The sequence below is a fragment of the Aspergillus flavus genome, chromosome 3 (genome assembly GCF_009017415.1).
Source record: "Aspergillus flavus chromosome 3, complete sequence".
Lineage (NCBI taxonomy): Eukaryota > Fungi > Ascomycota > Eurotiomycetes > Eurotiales > Aspergillaceae > Aspergillus > Aspergillus flavus.
Genome location: NC_092407.1, coordinates 1,627,058 through 1,645,281, shown reverse-complemented (window position 1 = coordinate 1,645,281; position 18,224 = coordinate 1,627,058). Strand labels below are relative to the sequence as shown.

The 18,224-nt window shown below is 50.2% G+C and overlaps 11 protein-coding genes across 11 annotated transcripts; 9 read left to right on the top strand and 2 right to left on the bottom strand.

Annotated features, from left to right (window-relative positions):
- Positions 1–37: 37 nt before the first annotated feature.
- F9C07_1389575 (uncharacterized protein) lies at positions 38–1,723 on the bottom strand. The gene is made up of 3 exons (XM_071508053.1): positions 1,439–1,723; positions 727–1,379; positions 38–674 (listed from the first exon to the last, which is right to left on the bottom strand). Exons 2-3 carry the CDS (start codon positions 1,371–1,373, stop codon positions 110–112), a joined length of 1,212 nt encoding a protein of 403 aa, XP_071364946.1. The 5' UTR covers positions 1,374–1,379; positions 1,439–1,723; the 3' UTR covers positions 38–109.
- A 531-nt stretch (positions 1,724–2,254) lies between these two features.
- Positions 2,255–2,759, bottom strand: F9C07_2230631 (uncharacterized protein; the record flags this gene model as incomplete). The annotated part of the gene is made up of 2 exons (XM_071509864.1): positions 2,255–2,525; positions 2,578–2,759. 2 exons carry the CDS (start codon positions 2,757–2,759, stop codon positions 2,255–2,257), a joined length of 453 nt encoding a protein of 150 aa, XP_071364945.1.
- An 832-nt stretch (positions 2,760–3,591) lies between these two features.
- F9C07_4752 (uncharacterized protein) lies at positions 3,592–4,242 on the top strand (the record flags this gene model as incomplete). Its single annotated transcript, XM_041285259.1, has 1 exon — positions 3,592–4,242. The coding sequence occupies one exon, from the start codon at positions 3,592–3,594 to the stop codon at positions 4,240–4,242; it is 651 nt and encodes a 216-aa protein (XP_041144386.1).
- Positions 4,243–4,996: 754 nt separating this feature from the next.
- Positions 4,997–6,289, top strand: F9C07_1389508 (uncharacterized protein). The gene is made up of 4 exons (XM_071508051.1): positions 4,997–5,020; positions 5,069–5,275; positions 5,324–5,775; positions 5,900–6,289. Exons 2-4 carry the CDS (start codon positions 5,206–5,208, stop codon positions 5,954–5,956), a joined length of 579 nt encoding a protein of 192 aa, XP_071364944.1. The 5' UTR covers positions 4,997–5,020; positions 5,069–5,205; the 3' UTR covers positions 5,957–6,289.
- A 240-nt stretch (positions 6,290–6,529) lies between these two features.
- Positions 6,530–9,227, top strand: F9C07_2281790 (putative dipeptidyl peptidase 4). The gene is made up of 2 exons (XM_041290733.2): positions 6,530–6,628; positions 6,712–9,227. The coding sequence occupies exons 1-2, from the start codon at positions 6,623–6,625 to the stop codon at positions 9,019–9,021; spliced, it is 2,316 nt and encodes a 771-aa protein (XP_041144384.1). The 5' UTR covers positions 6,530–6,622; the 3' UTR covers positions 9,022–9,227.
- Positions 9,228–12,902, top strand: F9C07_2149616 (uncharacterized protein). Its single transcript, XM_041290732.2, has 3 exons — positions 9,228–9,380; positions 9,460–10,506; positions 10,568–12,902. Exons 1-3 carry the CDS (start codon positions 9,270–9,272, stop codon positions 11,786–11,788), a joined length of 2,379 nt encoding a protein of 792 aa, XP_041144383.1. The 5' UTR covers positions 9,228–9,269; the 3' UTR covers positions 11,789–12,902.
- Positions 12,903–14,065: 1,163 nt separating this feature from the next.
- Positions 14,066–15,080, top strand: F9C07_1389558 (uncharacterized protein). Its single transcript, XM_071508052.1, has 2 exons — positions 14,066–14,092; positions 14,240–15,080. The coding sequence occupies exon 2, from the start codon at positions 14,497–14,499 to the stop codon at positions 14,974–14,976; it is 480 nt and encodes a 159-aa protein (XP_071364943.1). The 5' UTR covers positions 14,066–14,092; positions 14,240–14,496; the 3' UTR covers positions 14,977–15,080.
- A 104-nt stretch (positions 15,081–15,184) lies between these two features.
- Positions 15,185–15,655, top strand: F9C07_4747 (putative ATP synthase subunit ATP9; the record flags this gene model as incomplete). Its single annotated transcript, XM_041285258.1, has 1 exon — positions 15,185–15,655. The coding sequence occupies one exon, from the start codon at positions 15,185–15,187 to the stop codon at positions 15,653–15,655; it is 471 nt and encodes a 156-aa protein (XP_041144382.1).
- Positions 15,656–15,875: 220 nt separating this feature from the next.
- On the top strand, positions 15,876–16,497 carry F9C07_4746 (uncharacterized protein; the record flags this gene model as incomplete). The annotated part of the gene is made up of 3 exons (XM_071511260.1): positions 15,876–15,923; positions 16,132–16,157; positions 16,413–16,497. The coding sequence occupies 3 exons, from the start codon at positions 15,876–15,878 to the stop codon at positions 16,495–16,497; spliced, it is 159 nt and encodes a 52-aa protein (XP_071364942.1).
- A 217-nt stretch (positions 16,498–16,714) lies between these two features.
- On the top strand, positions 16,715–16,972 carry F9C07_4745 (uncharacterized protein; the record flags this gene model as incomplete). Its single annotated transcript, XM_071511259.1, has 1 exon — positions 16,715–16,972. One exon carries the CDS (start codon positions 16,715–16,717, stop codon positions 16,970–16,972), a length of 258 nt encoding a protein of 85 aa, XP_071364941.1.
- Positions 16,973–17,453: 481 nt separating this feature from the next.
- F9C07_4744 (uncharacterized protein) lies at positions 17,454–17,900 on the top strand (the record flags this gene model as incomplete). The annotated part of the gene is made up of 1 exon (XM_041285257.1): positions 17,454–17,900. The coding sequence occupies one exon, from the start codon at positions 17,454–17,456 to the stop codon at positions 17,898–17,900; it is 447 nt and encodes a 148-aa protein (XP_041144381.1).
- Between the last annotated feature and the right edge of the window lie 324 nt (positions 17,901–18,224).

The window sequence follows — 18,224 nt, the reverse complement described above, 5'->3', positions numbered from 1 at the left end:
ACTTTTCGCTCCTGCTCGAACAGTAATGCTTTTGGGGGTACTCCGTGATGAATGTGTTGACTGTCGGGGTCGGAACGAATATGTTATTTGAAAGCTGGTATTCATGTTCTTAATGCGGAGGAGAACGATGAAACCGCACTTTCTTGGAGTAGTCTGCTTCCGATTTCTGTGAAAGAATCTGTGGTTCAATTTTGCTGGTTCGTTTCCTTTTTCTCGGTAGCTTAGGATTTCGCCAGATAGTGTCCTTGAGCCCGTGCACGTCGTGCAAGTGATGGCAAAGCTCACGCTCATTGTCAAATGTTTGAGAACACTCGCAAATCGACGTCATTACCGGCCACGAAATTTCCGGCATATGCTTGGTTTCGATATGCTGCCGCAAATTACCACTACGCGTCCAGTATTGTAACCGTTCCTCGGCGGGATTCTGGAAGTTCCACAAACAGAATGGGCAGTAAGTTGGGCGGATCACCGTGTGGCGGTACTTGACAGCTTCGCAGTGCTGAGTTTGCCATGACTGGAGGTGGGCAGTGCAATGATCCGGCCATTGGCGTTTCAGAAACCATTCCATACACTCGTAGCAAAAATGTAGCCGCGAGTTAGGAACTTGAAGGGCGAGACCTTTCTCACGTCGAATGCATTCATGAATGTGGGCGCTTCTCTCACTTTTTGTAAGGCTGTTACGGGTTGTATCAGAAGCTGGGCCATTGCAGAATCACGACAACTCACTTTTCAATCTCAAGTTGGCAGCCTTGTGCGGGACAAAAACCCTCAATTGGCTGTTCATTGGGAAGGTAAATCACATCCTCTTTGCGGGAGCATAGGGTACGGAGGTCCCCAAGAAAAAAAAGTTTCTCTTCAAAGGTCAGCTCGGCGGTGCAAGCCATGGCCGTTGCGATTCGTGCAAGCTCTGGCATGATCAGATACTGAGCACGTGTGCAAATGTCTTTTACCACGTGTAAAGGCTTCCCTTTTCCGCGGTTCAGAATGTTCTGATCTCTTTCCACATGTATCCAGGACTCCTGGTACTTCTTCAGGTCCGCTCGACGTTGCCGAACCAATGCCTCTCTATACTCCCGCTTCTTGGCCTGAAGTTTCTCTTCATCATTGTTTCCTTCGGAAATTTGGATGTCCTCTCGCATTTCCGCCATCTTGGGTAACATCAAAATACTCTCCTTCATGTGAGCAGGCAATTCCAGAGGCAGACCCGGTTCACAAATTTGGCCGTAGCCTTGGAAGTATTCAATATGTTTTGTTTGAACTTCCTCATCAAGCACAGCTGAAACGGTATCTATAGAGGAGCAGTGGGCTTGGTAGTGCTCTGGGAATGTCTTTGGGTCTCGTTGAGCCAGAATTTGAGACTGGCGCGGAGCCATACCTTTCTGTGCTATACGTCAGTAACTAGACTACGTTCAGTGGAGTTGACATTAAAATAACTTACTTTCAACCTCTTTGGCTAGATTTCGTCTGGCATCACGTATTGTCGGGTGCTCGCTGTATCCGGCCGCGTCATATATTAGGTGAAGATATTGATAGAAGTCTTTGTCCGTGAGAGGAATATCTTGAGGTCCGTGGGTCGTCACATTCCGAAAAATGGGCTTTTCAAATAGCTTTCCTTCCATCGCAATGGTACGTCTCCATTGGATAAATCATATTTTGCCAAATCTGCCTCGGTTCCGCTTCCGAAAAGAGCGCTATGTGCCAGTGCAAGTCCAAGGAGCAGATCGCCTGATGCGAATTGTGATCGCTTGCTATCACGGATACCTATTCCGAAACTGGTTGTAATTCAGCTTTCCGAGAGAGAGAAAAAGGGACCTTTCCGTCATACACTGTATAGTCTGGATCTCGATTGTTTTTGAGCCAAACCTGGTTAAGTCTCCATGCAATTTCCCAGGGAGTGGTAGATGAAGGAAACAGGACCAAATTATAATCATGGTTTAGGCTTGAACCAATCTTCATGGTGTAAGTTACCTACCTCGTATCGGAGACCTCGCTCTCTTTGATTCTCATCGGAAGGCATGAAGGACCCGACTCTTGCCCCTGTGAAAAGGTACAATTGAGGAGCAAACAGTATTTGAACTTTGATCAGCCCAGGAATAAACATTTTGTGATCAGCTCTCCACATCGAAGAAACTACCTTCAAAAAATCGTCTTATCTGAAGTTGTACTTCTGTTTTTTCTAATTCACGACTTTCCCCTCTTTCGTCAACGTATCTTCTATTCACTGTATCTCATCCACGTAGAGTCAGTATTTGCCTTAGAAGAGAGATAAACGAGAACTGATACTGTATATCTCTTTTCGGTCTGTTTCGGGGACTTCAGTTTTGGTAACTTCTCTAAAACCACCGAAGAATCTCTCCGCACACGCCTTGGTTGTTCTCACAATTAGCTTTCTGCTTTTGTCAAGTCGGCCGTTAGTCGAGTCCGCATACCAGCGAATAAATGCCTTCACCATATCATAGCTTAGAGGCAGGCAGCCAGGAACAGTTTTGTAGTGTTGAAATCCATTTTCTGGGTCTGCTGTGAAGCTAGAAAGAAGTCAGCCTTGTTGCCAATTGGTAGTTGTATGTTCTAACCTACTCAAACCAAAGATCCAAGGTTTGTTGATGTAATTCTTTGGTCTTTGGGAGCTTTTTATCTTTGTTTCGAACTGCATCTTCCTCCTTGTCAGCTCCAGGGACATAACCATTGATCTGCCGTCGGGGACGCCGCCTTTCTTTGGCTTGATCATCAAGCCTGGCGAAATAGGCTTTTCGGCCCATACTCAGATAGTTGTCCTACTTGGAGTTGAAAATCAACCTTTTGGACAGGCTTGTAGTTTGACACAGGCAACAGGATGGAGGGTTGTACAGTGCATAGGATGCTGAAGGCGGATCAGACTCTCCCTTTTATATTTGAGATATTACAAACTCGATGCGATACATGATGGAGTAATAACCGCGATTGGACCGGTTTATCCTGAAAAGAGCTGGCCCATTCCCATATTGATGCAGTGGGTAAGGATACAGTCCTTCGGTTAAACGGAGACACGCAGCTTCAAACATAGGCGCGCTAGTGTTCACAGAATAAATGACCCTATAGGCCATACCAATTTGGGATTGGCGATGAAAACACTGAGAAACAATTACACCTGCGTTTATTTTAATATTAATCCAACGCTAATTGGACATGAAAGCATTAAGGGGTGAGCAGGCACTGAATGATCACTGAGCGATCACTGAGCCTGAGCCTGAGCGCCCTCATAAAAGCAGCGGCAGCAGCCGAGATAGGAAAGCCCCACCCGCCAGACATTATCCGGTCTATATATGCGCATATAGATAACTATTATTTATAGCCTCGGATATAAGACTCTGAAAGAGTCACGCGACGGCGATAAGATAAAACCTTATCGCCAGGAAGCATTCCCATTGGACGGTAGAAGAGATATTTACTAATGGAAAATTATTCAAGATGACTCAAAATGATTAATTGACACATGTTTTAAACCCCTCAATGACACTCAGATACCCATCTCTATTCATCTACTTATACCGGCAGTTGTGTATGCCTCACTAGACATCAGGCTTCAGCCAGACAAACCCTACAAATCCCACCATGACCACAACAACCACGACCACAATCACAGCCACCCCAGAGGAACCGTGCACCCTCGTCCCAATCAACCTTCACAACTCCGCCGAATTCGCCGAACTGAAGCAACAACGCCGAAAATGCGGCTGGGACTACGAAGACGTCAACCTCATCGCCTGGCGAGATAAACAAGACGCGAACCTCAAATCCTTCTTCTGGATCACCGTCCCCTCCCAATCCACTGATGCCGATGCGCCTCGCATCCGCGCCGGCCACATCTCTCTAGACTCCTATGCCGACCCTCCAGACCCCGAACTCGCCACGGCCGATCGCTCAAACCTCACCATCCAGACCTTCTTCATCGACCCCGCACACCGGGGTGGTCTCGGCCGCAAAGCAATGGATATTGTCGAAGCGATGGCGAGCGAGGAACCCCATGGTAGCCCGGAGTGCAAATATCTCACGCTGAACGCGCTCAGTAAGCGGTATTTCTACGAGGAGAGTCATTTCTGGGATAAGTTGGACCGAGTCCGGCCTGCCGTTTGTACAGCCGAGTGGTATGAGAGACGGGGATATGTGTACTGGAAGTCTGAGCCGAGGTATCATGAGCCCCTGTTGGAGGGGGATGATGCAATCATCTGGGCTGACTTTTTGAGAAAACCCTTGCGGAGGTAGAGGTGGTTAATGTGGTAGACTTCGTCAGCGGGTGACGTTTGCGATATTTTTGGAAGGGGGGAAGCTGTACATATGGGAGCTTGGTGTTGTGACCTTTGTTTTTCGCGATGTATATACGCATATGGCATATGCTGAAGTAAATCTAATGAGCGACGCGGACATGAACCATCCACTACTTTCGTTTCTTGAGATGCGAAGTAAGACTGACAGTGTGAATTCGCTGGGGGCCCCAAGGGATTGCGCAATCTGAAGACCAAATAAGCCTCGCCTGCAGGGCCACCCCCACGAACCCCTGGTGCGCAGGTACCAGCGGCAAAGGCCTTACTGCGAGTCTATTCTGAGTGTTTATGCGGTGATTTGTCGATGATCACGGTGGGCAAGGCAACCGCACACGTAGGTGCCAGATGATCGGCTCATCCCTTGCGTCAAATCAAGGGGTCAGAGAACACATGGAGTTTCCCATTGAACGAAAAAGGCATATCTTCCAATAATTGGCCGATCATGTACCAGGGTTTGTAGACTAATTTCCCGCAACTAAGTATCGATCTACGGGCCCTGAGTTTAACGGTGCTGGGTGTGTTATTACGCATCATACTCTTCACCCGCCTTGCAGTAGTTCGGTTCTATTGTCAATAGCTGCTGTCGCAATATTCTGTCTTTTGCCAATAAGGTGACCAGGAGGGGTCTTTCCAGGATAGATAGATGGCGACATTTATCTCGTCGCGGCGGTGATTGTCTGTTTGATTGATGATGATCTCTGAAACATGTTGAATCTGGGGTACGTAACTTGGGGTGATCAATTGACATCCACTTAGATGTGATACAGCAAAGTATACCTCCTGGATTCTGTGAACAAGGATATAAAATAAGCCTCGCGGCCGGGAGTCTTGTCCCTCAAATCATCACAATCCCATCGAACACCCGCATCTAATTTCCTCATTCATCCTTCTATCCACCGCCAAAATGAAGGCCGCTACCCTCCTCTCTCTTCTGAGCGTTACCGGACTCGTCGCCGCTGCTCCAGCTGGCAACGGTACGTATCCTGAACGACAATGTAAGACGCTTGACTGATGATTAGTAGGCCCAGCTGGTGGAATCATCGACCGCGATCTTCCCGTCCCTGTCCCTGGACTCCCTACCAAGGGTCTCCCTATTGTTGACGGATTGACTGGCGGCAATAAGGGTGGCGAGAAGCCTGGAAGCAAGGTTACTCCTCGTGAAGACCCTACCGGCAGCGCCCCTGATGGCAAGGGCAATGATGGCCCCGACGGTGATCTTACCGGACGTCCCGGTCAAGGGGGTCTTGACAGCCCTTTCGATCTCCCTACTTCAGAGCTTCCTCCCGTCAAGCTTCCTGGCGGACTTGACGGTGGCAAGGGCGGTCTCGGCCTTCGTCGTCGTGGCAGCCCAGTAGACGGTCTCCCTGTCGTTGGGCCTGTTGTTGGTGGTGTTCTAGGTGGCGGTGGTGCTGGCAGTGGTGCTGGTGCCAAGGGTGGTGCTGGTAGTGGTACCGTTGGGCGTCGTGGCAGCCCAGTAGACGGTCTCCCTGTTGTTGGGCCTGTTGTTGGTGGTGTCCTAGGTGGCGGTGGTGCTGGCAGTGGTGCTGGTGCCAAGGGTGGTGCTGGTAGTGGTACCCCTAAGCGCCGTGACGGTCCAGTGGACGGTGTTCCTGTCGTTGGAGAGCTTGCTGAAGGTGCTACTGGAGGTCTTCTAGGTGGTGATGCTGGTTCTGCTGATGCTGCTGGTGCTGATGCTGGTGCTGGTGCTGGTGCTGGTGGGCAATAGTCTAACAAGGGCTTTACGGCATCAATGTGAGGTTATCCAACATCCATCCTTGGTGGCCATTCGTAAATAGCAACAAAGAGGGGTGGTACTTGGTCGCGATGTCATTGCTCCTGCGATTGAAGCTAGCGATTCCTGTATGTACAATAATTTTAAGCACGCTTTGTTCCATACTGTTTCTTCACTGGTTTTTGGATATTTTTTCACTTATTGAATCTTGTAGTAGTCCAGCTTCTCATGGTTAGACACGGGATAACCCCCCAATAGCATCATCTGCAGGTTTGATGTTGCAATGGTCAAGTTTTGTCTTAAATTATGTACGAGTCTTGGGTTACACCGCTAGAAGCTTTGCCACCAATGAAGCTGTAGCTTGTCCAACGGCTATCAGCGGTTTTTTTTATGAGAATCTTGGCAGGATAGGAAAAGTTGGTGGTGGTGAAGGAGCTAATGCAGGAGGTGGAGTGACTGATAAGACGCGATTTCTGCGGGGAAAAAGAAAAAGGACCAATTTATGGGACTGTTTATTTAAACGGGAAGTCTTCAATTCCGCTTCGCCAGCCATCCCTTGATTCGAGCTGAACTCGGGGTTTTTTCCACCATGAAGGTACGTCAATTCCACTGATTAAACATTATTTGTTAAATACACTCCATCATTGAGTCAATTATAATTAACGCCTCATAATTCAGTACTCCAAGCTTCTGCTGCTCCTGGTCAGTGTGGTCCAGGCCCTGGATGTGCCTCGGAAACCACACGCGCCCACCGGAGAAGGCAGTAAGCGTCTCACCTTCAATGAGACCGTAGTCAAGCAAGCAATTACGCCGACCTCTCGCTCGGTGCAATGGCTCTCGGGCGCAGAGGATGGATCCTACGTGTACGCGGCGGAAGACGGCAGTCTCACCATCGAGAACATCGTCACCAACGAGTCACGCACGCTCATCCCTGCGGACAAGATTCCGACAGGGAAGGAAGCGTTCAATTACTGGATCCATCCCGACTTGTCGTCGGTGCTGTGGGCGTCCAACCACACCAAGCAGTATCGGCATTCGTTCTTTGCCGATTATTACGTCCAGGATGTGGAGTCACTCAAGTCCGTGCCCCTGATGCCCGATCAGGAAGGTGATATTCAATATGCCCAATGGAGCCCCGTGGGCAATACCATCGCTTTTGTTCGCGAGAATGACCTTTATGTCTGGGATAATGGTACCGTTACTCGCATTACTGATGATGGTGGCCCCGACATGTTCCACGGCGTGCCGGACTGGATCTATGAAGAGGAGATCCTCGGCGATCGCTACGCGTTGTGGTTCTCGCCAGATGGTGAATATCTGGCTTACTTGAGCTTCAATGAGACTGGGGTTCCGACCTACACCGTTCAGTATTATATGGATAACCAAGAGATCGCTCCGGCGTATCCATGGGAGCTGAAGATAAGGTATCCCAAGGTGTCGCAGACGAATCCGACCGTGACGTTGAGTCTGCTTAACATCGCTAGCAAGGAGGTGAAGCAGGCGCCGATCGACGCGTTCGAGTCAACTGACTTGATCATTGGCGAGGTTGCTTGGCTCACTGATACTCACACCACCGTTGCTGCTAAGGCGTTCAACCGTGTCCAGGACCAGCAAAAGGTCGTCGCGGTCGATACTGCCTCGAACAAGGCTACTGTCATCAGCGACCGAGATGGGACCGATGGATGGCTCGATAACCTTCTTTCAATGAAGTATATTGGCCCTATCAAGCCGTCCGACAAGGATGCCTACTACATCGACATCTCTGACCATTCGGGATGGGCGCATCTGTATCTCTTCCCCGTTTCGGGCGGCGAACCTATCCCACTAACCAAAGGCGACTGGGAGGTCACGTCTATTCTGAGTATTGATCAGGAACGCCAGTTGGTGTACTACCTGTCGACTCAACACCACAGCACCGAGCGCCATCTCTACTCCGTCTCCTATTCCACGTTTGCGGTCACCCCGCTCGTCGACGACACCGTTGCCGCGTACTGGTCTGCTTCCTTCTCCGCGAACTCGGGCTACTACATCCTCACATACGGAGGCCCAGACGTACCCTACCAGGAACTCTACACGACCAACAGTACCAAACCACTCCGCACAATCACCGACAACGCCAAAGTACTCGAGCAAATCAAGGACTATGCATTGCCCAACATCACCTACTTCGAGCTTCCCCTCCCCTCCGGAGAAACCCTCAATGTGATGCAGCGCTTACCCCCCGGGTTCTCCCCGGATAAGAAGTACCCCATACTTTTCACCCCATACGGCGGCCCAGGCGCCCAAGAAGTGACCAAGAGATGGCAAGCCCTGAATTTCAAGGCCTATGTCGCCTCCGACAGCGAACTCGAGTACGTAACCTGGACTGTCGACAACCGCGGCACAGGTTTCAAAGGACGCAAGTTCCGCTCCGCCGTCACGCGCCAACTCGGCCTCCTCGAAGCAGAAGACCAGATCTACGCCGCGCAACAGGCGGCCAACATCCCCTGGATCGATGCAGACCACATCGGCATCTGGGGCTGGAGTTTCGGAGGCTACTTGACCAGCAAGGTCCTGGAGAAGGACAGCGGTGCTTTCACATTAGGAGTCATCACCGCCCCTGTTTCTGACTGGCGTTTCTACGACTCAATGTACACGGAGCGCTACATGAAGACCCTCTCGACCAATGAGGAGGGCTACGAGACCAGCGCCGTCCGCAAGACTGACGGGTTCAAGAACGTCGAGGGCGGATTCTTGATCCAGCACGGAACGGGCGACGATAACGTCCATTTCCAGAACTCGGCTGCGCTGGTGGATCTCCTGATGGGCGATGGCGTCTCTCCTGAGAAGCTCCATTCGCAATGGTTCACAGACTCAGACCACGGAATCAGCTACCATGGTGGCGGCGTGTTCCTGTACAAGCAACTGGCCCGGAAGCTCTACCAGGAGAAGAACCGACAGACGCAGGTGCTGATGCACCAGTGGACTAAGAAGGACTTGGAGGAGTAGAAGCGGCACATCATTCATTCATTTTAAAGCGACTGGCTACACATAGCATACATAGCAATTGATACTTCGTATTTTACCCTCCCCACAGCCACGACCATCACCCATTGGCGCAAAACTCTCCCCGCACCATAAACTAGCGCGACGAGGCTGAAAATCTGCCAGAAATCTACTTAAAGCTCGTGTTGGCCCAGTCCCTCACAACCCAAACCATCCCAAGTAAACAAAACCAAAAAAAAATCCCATAGAAAATGGCCGACATCCCCACCTCAACAGTCCAAATCACAACCCTCCCCACCAAATCCGTAACAATCACCCCGCAACGAGCGACCATCGTTCGCGAGATACACACCTCCATCCAGGTATGCACATACCACCTCACCTGACCATCCAACCCTACTTACAGTCAACGTAAACTAACAAAATTAAAAAAATAAAAAGACAGGCCAACACGAACTAATAATCACCGGCCTCGACCCAAGAGTAGACACCGACTCCATTTTACTCGAAGGAACAGGAACGGCCACAATAACCGATATCCAAACCTCGATAGTCCCCCGACAGGAAAAATTCGAGGATATCTATCCCGCCGAATCAGACTCCGACGACTCCCCAGAGCCCGATTCCGACTCCGACCTTGACCATGATGACCCCGAGTTACAAGCTATCTCCGCATCCATAGCCGAAGTCGAAGCGCGACTTGCGCGAGCGGAAAATGAACAGACGATGGCGGTTTCCATCCGGGAGTTTCTGGATGGGTATGCCAAGAAGATGGATCCGGAGCATGTGGACGCGGAGATGCTAGATGGGTTCTTGGGGCTTTATACCCGGCAGCGGGTGGAGGGGTTTCAGCGGCATCATCAGGCTGGGGTGGAGTATGGGAAGGGGGAGAGGGAGCTTGCGCGGTTGGTGAAGAGGAAGGGGAAGATTGAGGGTCGGTTGAAGAGGGCTAGGGAGGTGGTGAAGAAGAAGGAGCGGAGGGAGAGGGAGAAGAGAGCCACCGAGCGTGCGAGGAAGACTGAACAGCGGAAGATGAAGAGGGAGGAGAGACTCAAGTTCTGGACGACGCGGGTTGGGCAGGTGGTTGTGCATCTGGATAGTCAGGCCGGGACTAGCCGGCGCAGTTCCATCGTTGAACGGGTTGAACGGTTGTCGGTTGGTGAGATTTCATCGGAGCCGGTGGATGTCACGTTGCGTCTGAGCTATGTTGTGCCCGGGGTGAGCTGGAGTTCGCGGTATGAGCTGCGGATTAACACGCCTTCGTCGTCGGCGAGGATGGCTTATCGGGCTGAGTTTCGGAACTCCAGCTCGGAGACGTGGACGGATGCGCGCGTGACGCTGTCGACGTCGCAGGCTTCGTTTTCCGGGCTGGAGAAGCGCATTCCCTCGTTGCATCCTTGGCATATTAAGTTGTTGGATGCGATTCGGGAGAATCAGGAGCATCCTTCTTGGGAGAAGATTCTGAGGGGTGGGTATGCCAATCGGCCGGTAAGTGACTGATCCCTATATATGAGTTTGTTGGGATAAGTTAATGATTGGGGAGATGCAGGCTGTGCAAACGAGTAGTCTATTTTCAGGTCGTCCGTCTGGGTCCTGTCTCTTTGGAAAGCCTGCGGTGCAACCTCAGCAGAGTCCTGGATTTGGTGGATTCGGGCTACCGAACAAACCAGCATCTTCAGGGGGTCTTTTCGGATCTGCGCCGGCCCAGAATCAGAACCCGTCTGGGTCTGCCTTTGGTGGAGCGCAACCATCTACGAGTGCTTTTGGGTCAGCGTCAAATCAGAACCAACCTAGCTCGTCCGGCCTTTTCGGGGGAATGGCTCGAACTCCAGTTGCAGCAACTCAAGCGAGCAATACAGGGGAAGCACCAGGCCAGGCCCAACAGGCGTCGTCTGGAGGACTCTTCAGATCTGGGGTATCCTTATTTGGAAAAGCTTCAGCACAGCCAGCTCAGAACCCTCCCTCCCAGGAGCCAAGTCCCTCTGACTACCCACACGATGACGAGGACGAGCAAGATAGTGAAGACGAGCACGACAACGACATCGACACCATAGCCTCAGCATCACTCGAACACCAAGAGTCAGTCAAGCAAGACTACGGCCTCACAACGACCTACGATCTCCCCGGCCAACGGACACTCATCCCCTCAAGCAACAACAGACGCCATGTCCTAGCCGATCTGGACCTCAAGTCAGTCACACTATCCCACATCATTGTCCCGAAACACAGCGCAGAAGCATTTTACCGCGCACGAGTCAAGAACACCTCATCTTTGAGGATTACGCGCGGCAAAGTGGGCTTAACGGTTGATGGAACGTTCCTGGGCACTGCCACGATCCCTAACTGTGCGCCGGGCGATTTCTTCCACGTCTCTTTGGGCGTTGATCCCTCGATCCTGGTCACCTATGGTAAGCCAACCGTGCGACGGTTGAATACAGGGTTCTTCACCGGACATGTTGGGGCTGTGTTCCGGCGCACGTGTTGGATCAAGAATACCAAGGGCGTGGCTGTGGATATTACTGTATTGGATCAGGTGCCGGTGAGCGAGGATAAGGAGCTGCAGGTAGAGATCCTGGAGCCGAAGGGGTTGCGTGAGAAGGGTAATGAAGTGAAGCTGGACATGGAAACAAGCCATGGAAGCGGAAAGGCCATTATGGAGAAGAAGGGAGAGATCAAATGGGTGATACACTTGGAGCCGGGGAAGGATGTGCGGGTGGTATTGGAGTATGGGACAAAGGCGCCGAGAGGGAGCGAGGTGGACACTGCATGAGTCTTGACTACGGTGTTGGAATTTATATCCTTTGATTATATCCTTATGTCGATGTACTGAGTACTCCAGAAGACCATTGGGCAATCACACTACATTTGACTTGATATTATCAACGCAACGCAATCTATATATCTATCACCAAGCAAGAACCCCCAACCCCCATTAGAAACAGCATCCATCTCCAAGCTACACCTGTAAATCACGAATGTAGTCTAAATCAGAAATGATAATGCTTATTCACAACTATCCCGAAATCAGTAAGCAGCGATCATACCATCCTCCCAACAGCCCTTGTGCAAAGCAGAAAGCATCCTCAAGATCCAATTGCCACTGGATGCGGCTGTGGTTTTACACTTAGAGGGTCTGTTCCAGGTTAATATCTCTGAGCAAGATGGCGGAGTTTATGAGCGGGTTAGAGGAATTGGGATAGAGGTCATGAGATAGGGAGTGTGTAGCTAAAGTGGGGTGCAGAATAGGGAGTTGGGGGTAAGAACGACGTCTCTGGAGGATTGTTGAGGGGAATCGTGAAGTTTAGGGCTGTAATGATATAAGGCTTGTTCGTGATGGTCGGTGTTTTGGTTGAATGGGAAGTTGACACGCGTTAAAGTAAGACGGAACATTCATTCCAGAGTAAAGTGGATAGTCTCAAGTGCACATATAACATGCTGAATCGGTGATACAGTATATTTTCGGTATACAAACCATTTATCAAGCACTTCGACACTTCATCCAGAATACTTCATGTTCATCGCAGTTGTTGTGGACATCAAGCGCGTCGGATCCCGATCAGGCCTAGTGTAGCGGATGGAACGGGAATAGTGGGTAATCGAAACGGGTAATTTAAGTAGCGCCAAAGATAGCATCGCAAAAGTGGAAACTTACTCCGGGGTAAAAGCTTGCCCTTTCATCCTGAAGGACCCAGTTCTGTTCATTTGTTGATAATTGTATAGATTTGATCAAGAATATGCAGTTGATAGTTACAAGTCATGCTCAATTGAGGAGTAGTGAGTTTAATGTTGTATGATAAAGCCATGTATTGTACATGGGTTTGCCCTCACCAGGGTTCAAGATATATATTCCACCTCCAGAGCTACTGACATAATATCTACGATCACCACGAGGAGCTATTATCGCTTCAATTGTACCCCATACGACGGTATATTACTATAGACTGCACTTTCCTCGGAATCACTACTTTGAATATCCTCATATTCTCTGTCTACCTCTGGATATGAAAGTAAATGTGTTTCACTCGACGATGAGCTGTGTAACCGAGGCAAACAAACACGACATGATGATGCCTCAGGCAGCGACAACGGCAACTGCGGTTGTCACGGGAATTGCTGGCCCTCATCACGACCTCGAAAGATTCCTTTATACACAATACAATACACCACAAAAGAAAGCCTTGGATAACCAGCTCTCTGTCAGAAACTCTTGCTGACCATCAAACAATTAAATCCACGTCAGAGTACCCTACAGCTACGTCCTATGTGTCATGTGTCATGTCAAGGCAATCTCAACCGGAAGCTGAGCGCGACCGAAAATCGGAGGAAACGCGGGAAATTTCGGCAAGTCACAAGAACGTCCCTGCAAACGTTAAGCGCAAGCTTAAGTTCGACCAAGATTCGACTGCAGGCTTCGAACCTGTTCATCTGCTGCGATCCCTGCTACATCCGGCATGCCAGATAGATTAATTCAGGGTTACGTAATGGTGCAGGGAGGCTGAGATCGTCAAGGACATGGTTTTTTTGGCCGCCTACTCAGTAGCTATGGAAGACAAGGGATGGAATCCAGGGTTTCTGGGAGAAGTATTTATAGGGGATTGAGGACAGATCAATTGTCGAGATAGGGTAAAAGAGAAAATCAAAAATATAATAATAATAGCAAGGGAGATGCAGTTATTGAGACCTGTCGGTTTTTCGGTTTGATTTTCTTCTTTTATTAATTTTTTTCTTTTTTTTTTCTGGTTTTCCATTCTTGGCTTTTTCATTACAGGGGGAGGTTTTGTTTTATTTTATTATTTTTATTAGTGCTGACGAGCACAATAATCTCGGGTCATCCACCGACGGGGCATTTTCGTCCAAGTCGGGTTCTCCTAAGAAAGGATTTCTCTGATGTATCCAAACCTATATAACCTGGGACATTTCCCTCGGAAGGGAATGCGACGGCCACAGTCCTCCAGGAGCAGAATGGGGGTTGGGAAAGTGCGTGGTTGCAAAACATTCCTGTCTTGTTGCCCTGAACCGACCAAGCGTGGCGGGTTCTCCTAAAACGGGAGAATGGATCCCAATAGGAGAGTCGGTGAGCTCATCTTATCCTTAGAGATCCGGACTAGTGTTTCCCTAGTTCGGGAAGTTCAGTTTGTTGCTCTCCGTGGAAAAAAGAAGCTGCCAGTGACCTGCTTTTTATAACCACTCTGCTATACCCGACAATTGACAGCAATGGCAGACGCAATTCCTTCTACCCGAAGTCGTTGGCTCTTGTCTTCCTCGGGTCAACCATCAGCGTCACCAAAAATCCTGCTTATTTTTCTGATTATTTTGTGTCTGGGAAACTCCGGTTGTGGTGGAGCCGCATGCCCGATTCGGCCCGGTTGATTCGAGTCCGAGAAAAAGACCAGAAATTAGCTTGCCGGTTGCAGGTTCACATTGGTTGATTGAGGTGCGCCATGTGGATCCGAACCGGTCCATCGGACCCATCCGTGAATGCAGGGATCCACTGCAGGTGAAAATTCTCTTTGGTTTGACCGCGCCCTTTTTTTTTTTTTGTTGGCCTCCCCTGGTGAAGCATACCGTAGCCTTTTTTTTTTTTTTTTCTTTCTTGTAGCCAGGCAACTGTTACTTGGGGGATGGGATAGGACACACCGTAGGGTATTTGTATTCGGTAGGATAGCACGGAAGGGCAAAAATTGGGGCCACCTAAGGAATTGCCATGGCAATTGGCGTAGATACCAATGGGTCCGAATGGAGCTTCAAGTGGATGCCAGTTTCGCAAAATCACAACGGAGACTCGTCGACAGCATATCCAGCTCCATCCACGGACCTGCGCGGCCACCCAGCAGTAGGATTCATTGGCTGTACCACAGGAATCCTCCCTTGGCCCCCTCCCGAACGAACCCGATCAGTCAGAGGCATCCCTGGGCAACAAAGGATGTGCGTGGAAAGATAGGGATATACACGCAGTAGGGCTTTTTCCCAACAGCGCACTAAGACCGACGGGGGGCCGGGTGTGTGGGAAAACGAGCGAAAATTTAGCGGGAGAGTATTTATGTCCCGGAAAGCCTCTGTTGTCAACTTCTCCAGCTTTTTTCCCTCCTAAAAAGTTCTGTCTACCTCCCATTCTTTTCCACCTTCTCCTCTCACCAGAGAAAATCATACCAAATCCACCATCACAATGGCCTCCTCTCGTGTCTTTGCCTCTCGCCTGGCCTCCCAGATGGCCGCAACCACCAAGGTTGCCCGCCCGGCCGCTCGCTTCGCTGCCCCCAAGCGTACCTTCACCACCCAGCGCAAGACCGCTATCCCCATGACCCCCTTCCAGACCGTCAAGCGCCAGCAGCCTTCCATGATCCAGGCCAACGCTCGCCAGGTCTTCGCCAACGTCCAGGCCCGCCGCCAGTACTCCTCTGAGATCGCCGACGCCATGGTCCAGGTCTCCCAGAACATGGGTATGGGTTCCGCCGCCATTGGTCTCGGTGGTGCCGGTATCGGTATCGGTCTCGTCTTCGGTGCCCTCCTCCTCGGTGTCTCCCGCAACCCTGCCCTCCGTGGCCAGCTCTTCTCCTACGCCATTCTGGGTTTCGCCTTCGTCGAGGCCATTGGTCTGTTCGACCTGATGGTTGCTATGATGTGCAAGTACGTTTAAACGGATCGTTGAAACAACAACACCAATTATCCGAAAGGGCAATATGAGGCAAATGCAATTTCCTTGAATTTCTCAAACTGGTCAAATTGAATGGAAAGGTCTTCGATCGGATTCTCGCCGTTCAGTTAGGAGGTAATCTTGTGGTGGTCTTTTTATATATCATGTACTACTTTCCCGGCATCATCTATCATCCCAATACACTGTACATATAGAGTTTAAAATGGCCACTAAAACTCCCAACTTTCGAGCCACTTTTAATTTCGACCTTGTATATTAATATCGCGCTGTCTTGCTCTCTCTCTGTTTTCTGGCTACGAGATACGTGTACTCTTGTTTACCCCGGACTTTTTGTCGTCGTGGACGTGTGTCAAACCGACGCGGCAATTGGGACCCCGATTTGGTTCCCCTTCCCACAAGCAGCAATCGGTCCCGTGGCTTTTTTCTACAAACAAGCTATCTGAGCTACAAGCTACAAGCTACAAATCCGGAGAAAGCTTTGCTGGTGAGCTTCTCCAGCCGTAGAGATCAGTGAGGTACACCGCTCGCAAGATGCCATTTCCCGGTGGATAACGGGAAAAGAAGCTTCCCCGGCCACGTTGGCCATAACTGGCGGTGGCAGGGACAATTGCCCTTGACCCGTTGGGGTCCCATCAGACATTTATCAGTCGAAAGAATGTGAGACCACCAAGGCAGGAGAGGACAAAGAAGCCAAAAAGAACTCAGAAAAGGGTAGAATTAGAATAATTATGAAACGCAGCATCCGCCAGGGCGTAGCCAAAACCCAGCCAGACCTGACTGACCTCACTGAAACATCAGCCTCAGAGATTGCACAAAAGGGTTGAACAACTTGGTTGTGCCGTTGTGGATCTCGATCCGGATCGTGAACGTCACCGCTCACCAAAGATGAGGCGGACCGCTGACCAAAGGTCCAAGTGTCGATAAAGAAATTTCTTTTTAGTCCAAGAGTCATAATAAAGTCACACGAAAAGCCACCTGCAGCACACCATTGCATTCACTTATGCATGAAGAAAAATTTTTCCCTTCGTGTTACACCCAACAATGGTTGGCCCTGACAGCTCAGACCATGTCCGTGATAGCTCCAAGATCCTCGGTAGAAGCGCAGGAGCTAATGACGGACTAGAGCTGCGCCAAGGGCCATGGTCCTTGTCCCATGATACATACCCATTGACGCAGGTCCACTCGTCGCTTCTCTTCGATCCCTGTGATGATCGCTTTCCTTTCTTCGAGGTTTGTATCTTGGAGAGAGATATGTGCGGTAAGGGGTTTCCTGGACTGGTGAATCACGATGGCATCTAGAACGTCAATTAGTGTTTATTCTAATTTTCTTATCTTTTATCCCCTTGGATGTCGTGTCCTTTTGGGCTCTTCAGTTGCCCGACCACGTGACCGATATCGGGCCAGGAAGTCCTCATGTGACGCTGTCGGAGTTCCTGCGACGACCAAGTCCGCCGTGGTAACCCTACTTCCATTTCTCCGTCGAGGAAGGACACCAAGAAACAATCCATTGTAGACGATGGCGGAACAATTGCGAAGCGCCATATTCGCCCTCGAAAAAGACATCTCACCACTCCTTGTAGCAATGTCAAACTCCCTCGACAGCCTACACAATCGGCATCCACGAAAATAAAGCGGGATATAATTCTTCCCTGCACGATAATCCTCGGCATCGCACACCTCCCCATCCAGTAAACTATCTAGACATCTATAACCCCCAAAACGCCAGAACAGTACGGAGTAAAAGCGCACAAACCCAACCTCCAGATCCATCCTGACCAAAATGACAACAACAACAACAACAACAACAGCCACCACCACCACGCACCCTCCAACGCCCCCCAAAACAAGCACAAGCTTCACAGCCCACCTAATCGCCTCCTTCACATCTCCCATTTCCTCTCTCCCCACGCCAGCACCAGAACCCCTCTACAAGCCCGCTGACGTGCCCCGGATCAAGAATGCAAAGAGATTGACGGGCACGCGCACGAAGCAGCTTATCCGCGCTGCGGATCGGGGGCATGATGATCCGCCGCCGCCGCCGGGTCTGGGCGAGTGCTGTGGCAGTTCGTGTGATCCGTGCGTGAATGATCTGTGGAGAGAGGAATTGGCGTGTTGGAGGGAGCGTTGGGGGGAGGGTGCTGTGGAGAAGAAGGAAGGTGATCGGAAGGATGGGGAGGGTGGGATTCGGGGGAAAGGGGGGTGTATGCCTGGGAGTTTTGATTGGTGATTTGCTTTTTCCTTTCTTTCTTCTTTACTTGTATGAATAGATGGGTCTTTATGAGGTATGACTTCTTGGATTTGTTTGGTGCGTGGGTTAGATGGTGTTAGTGGAGTATGTGCTGATGTTGCTTTAGTCTTTAGATTTTTATGAATGTTTTGCTGGTTTTATGCTTAACGATAGCATGTGTATATGTGGTCTCATATATTGATGAATCTAAGCGCAATGCGCACATACATTTCAGCCCAATCCATCTGAGCTATGGTGATCAAGTTTTCGCCAGTAACATACCATGGCCTAGCCAAAAGCCCAATGATCTAGTTCAATGAAGCT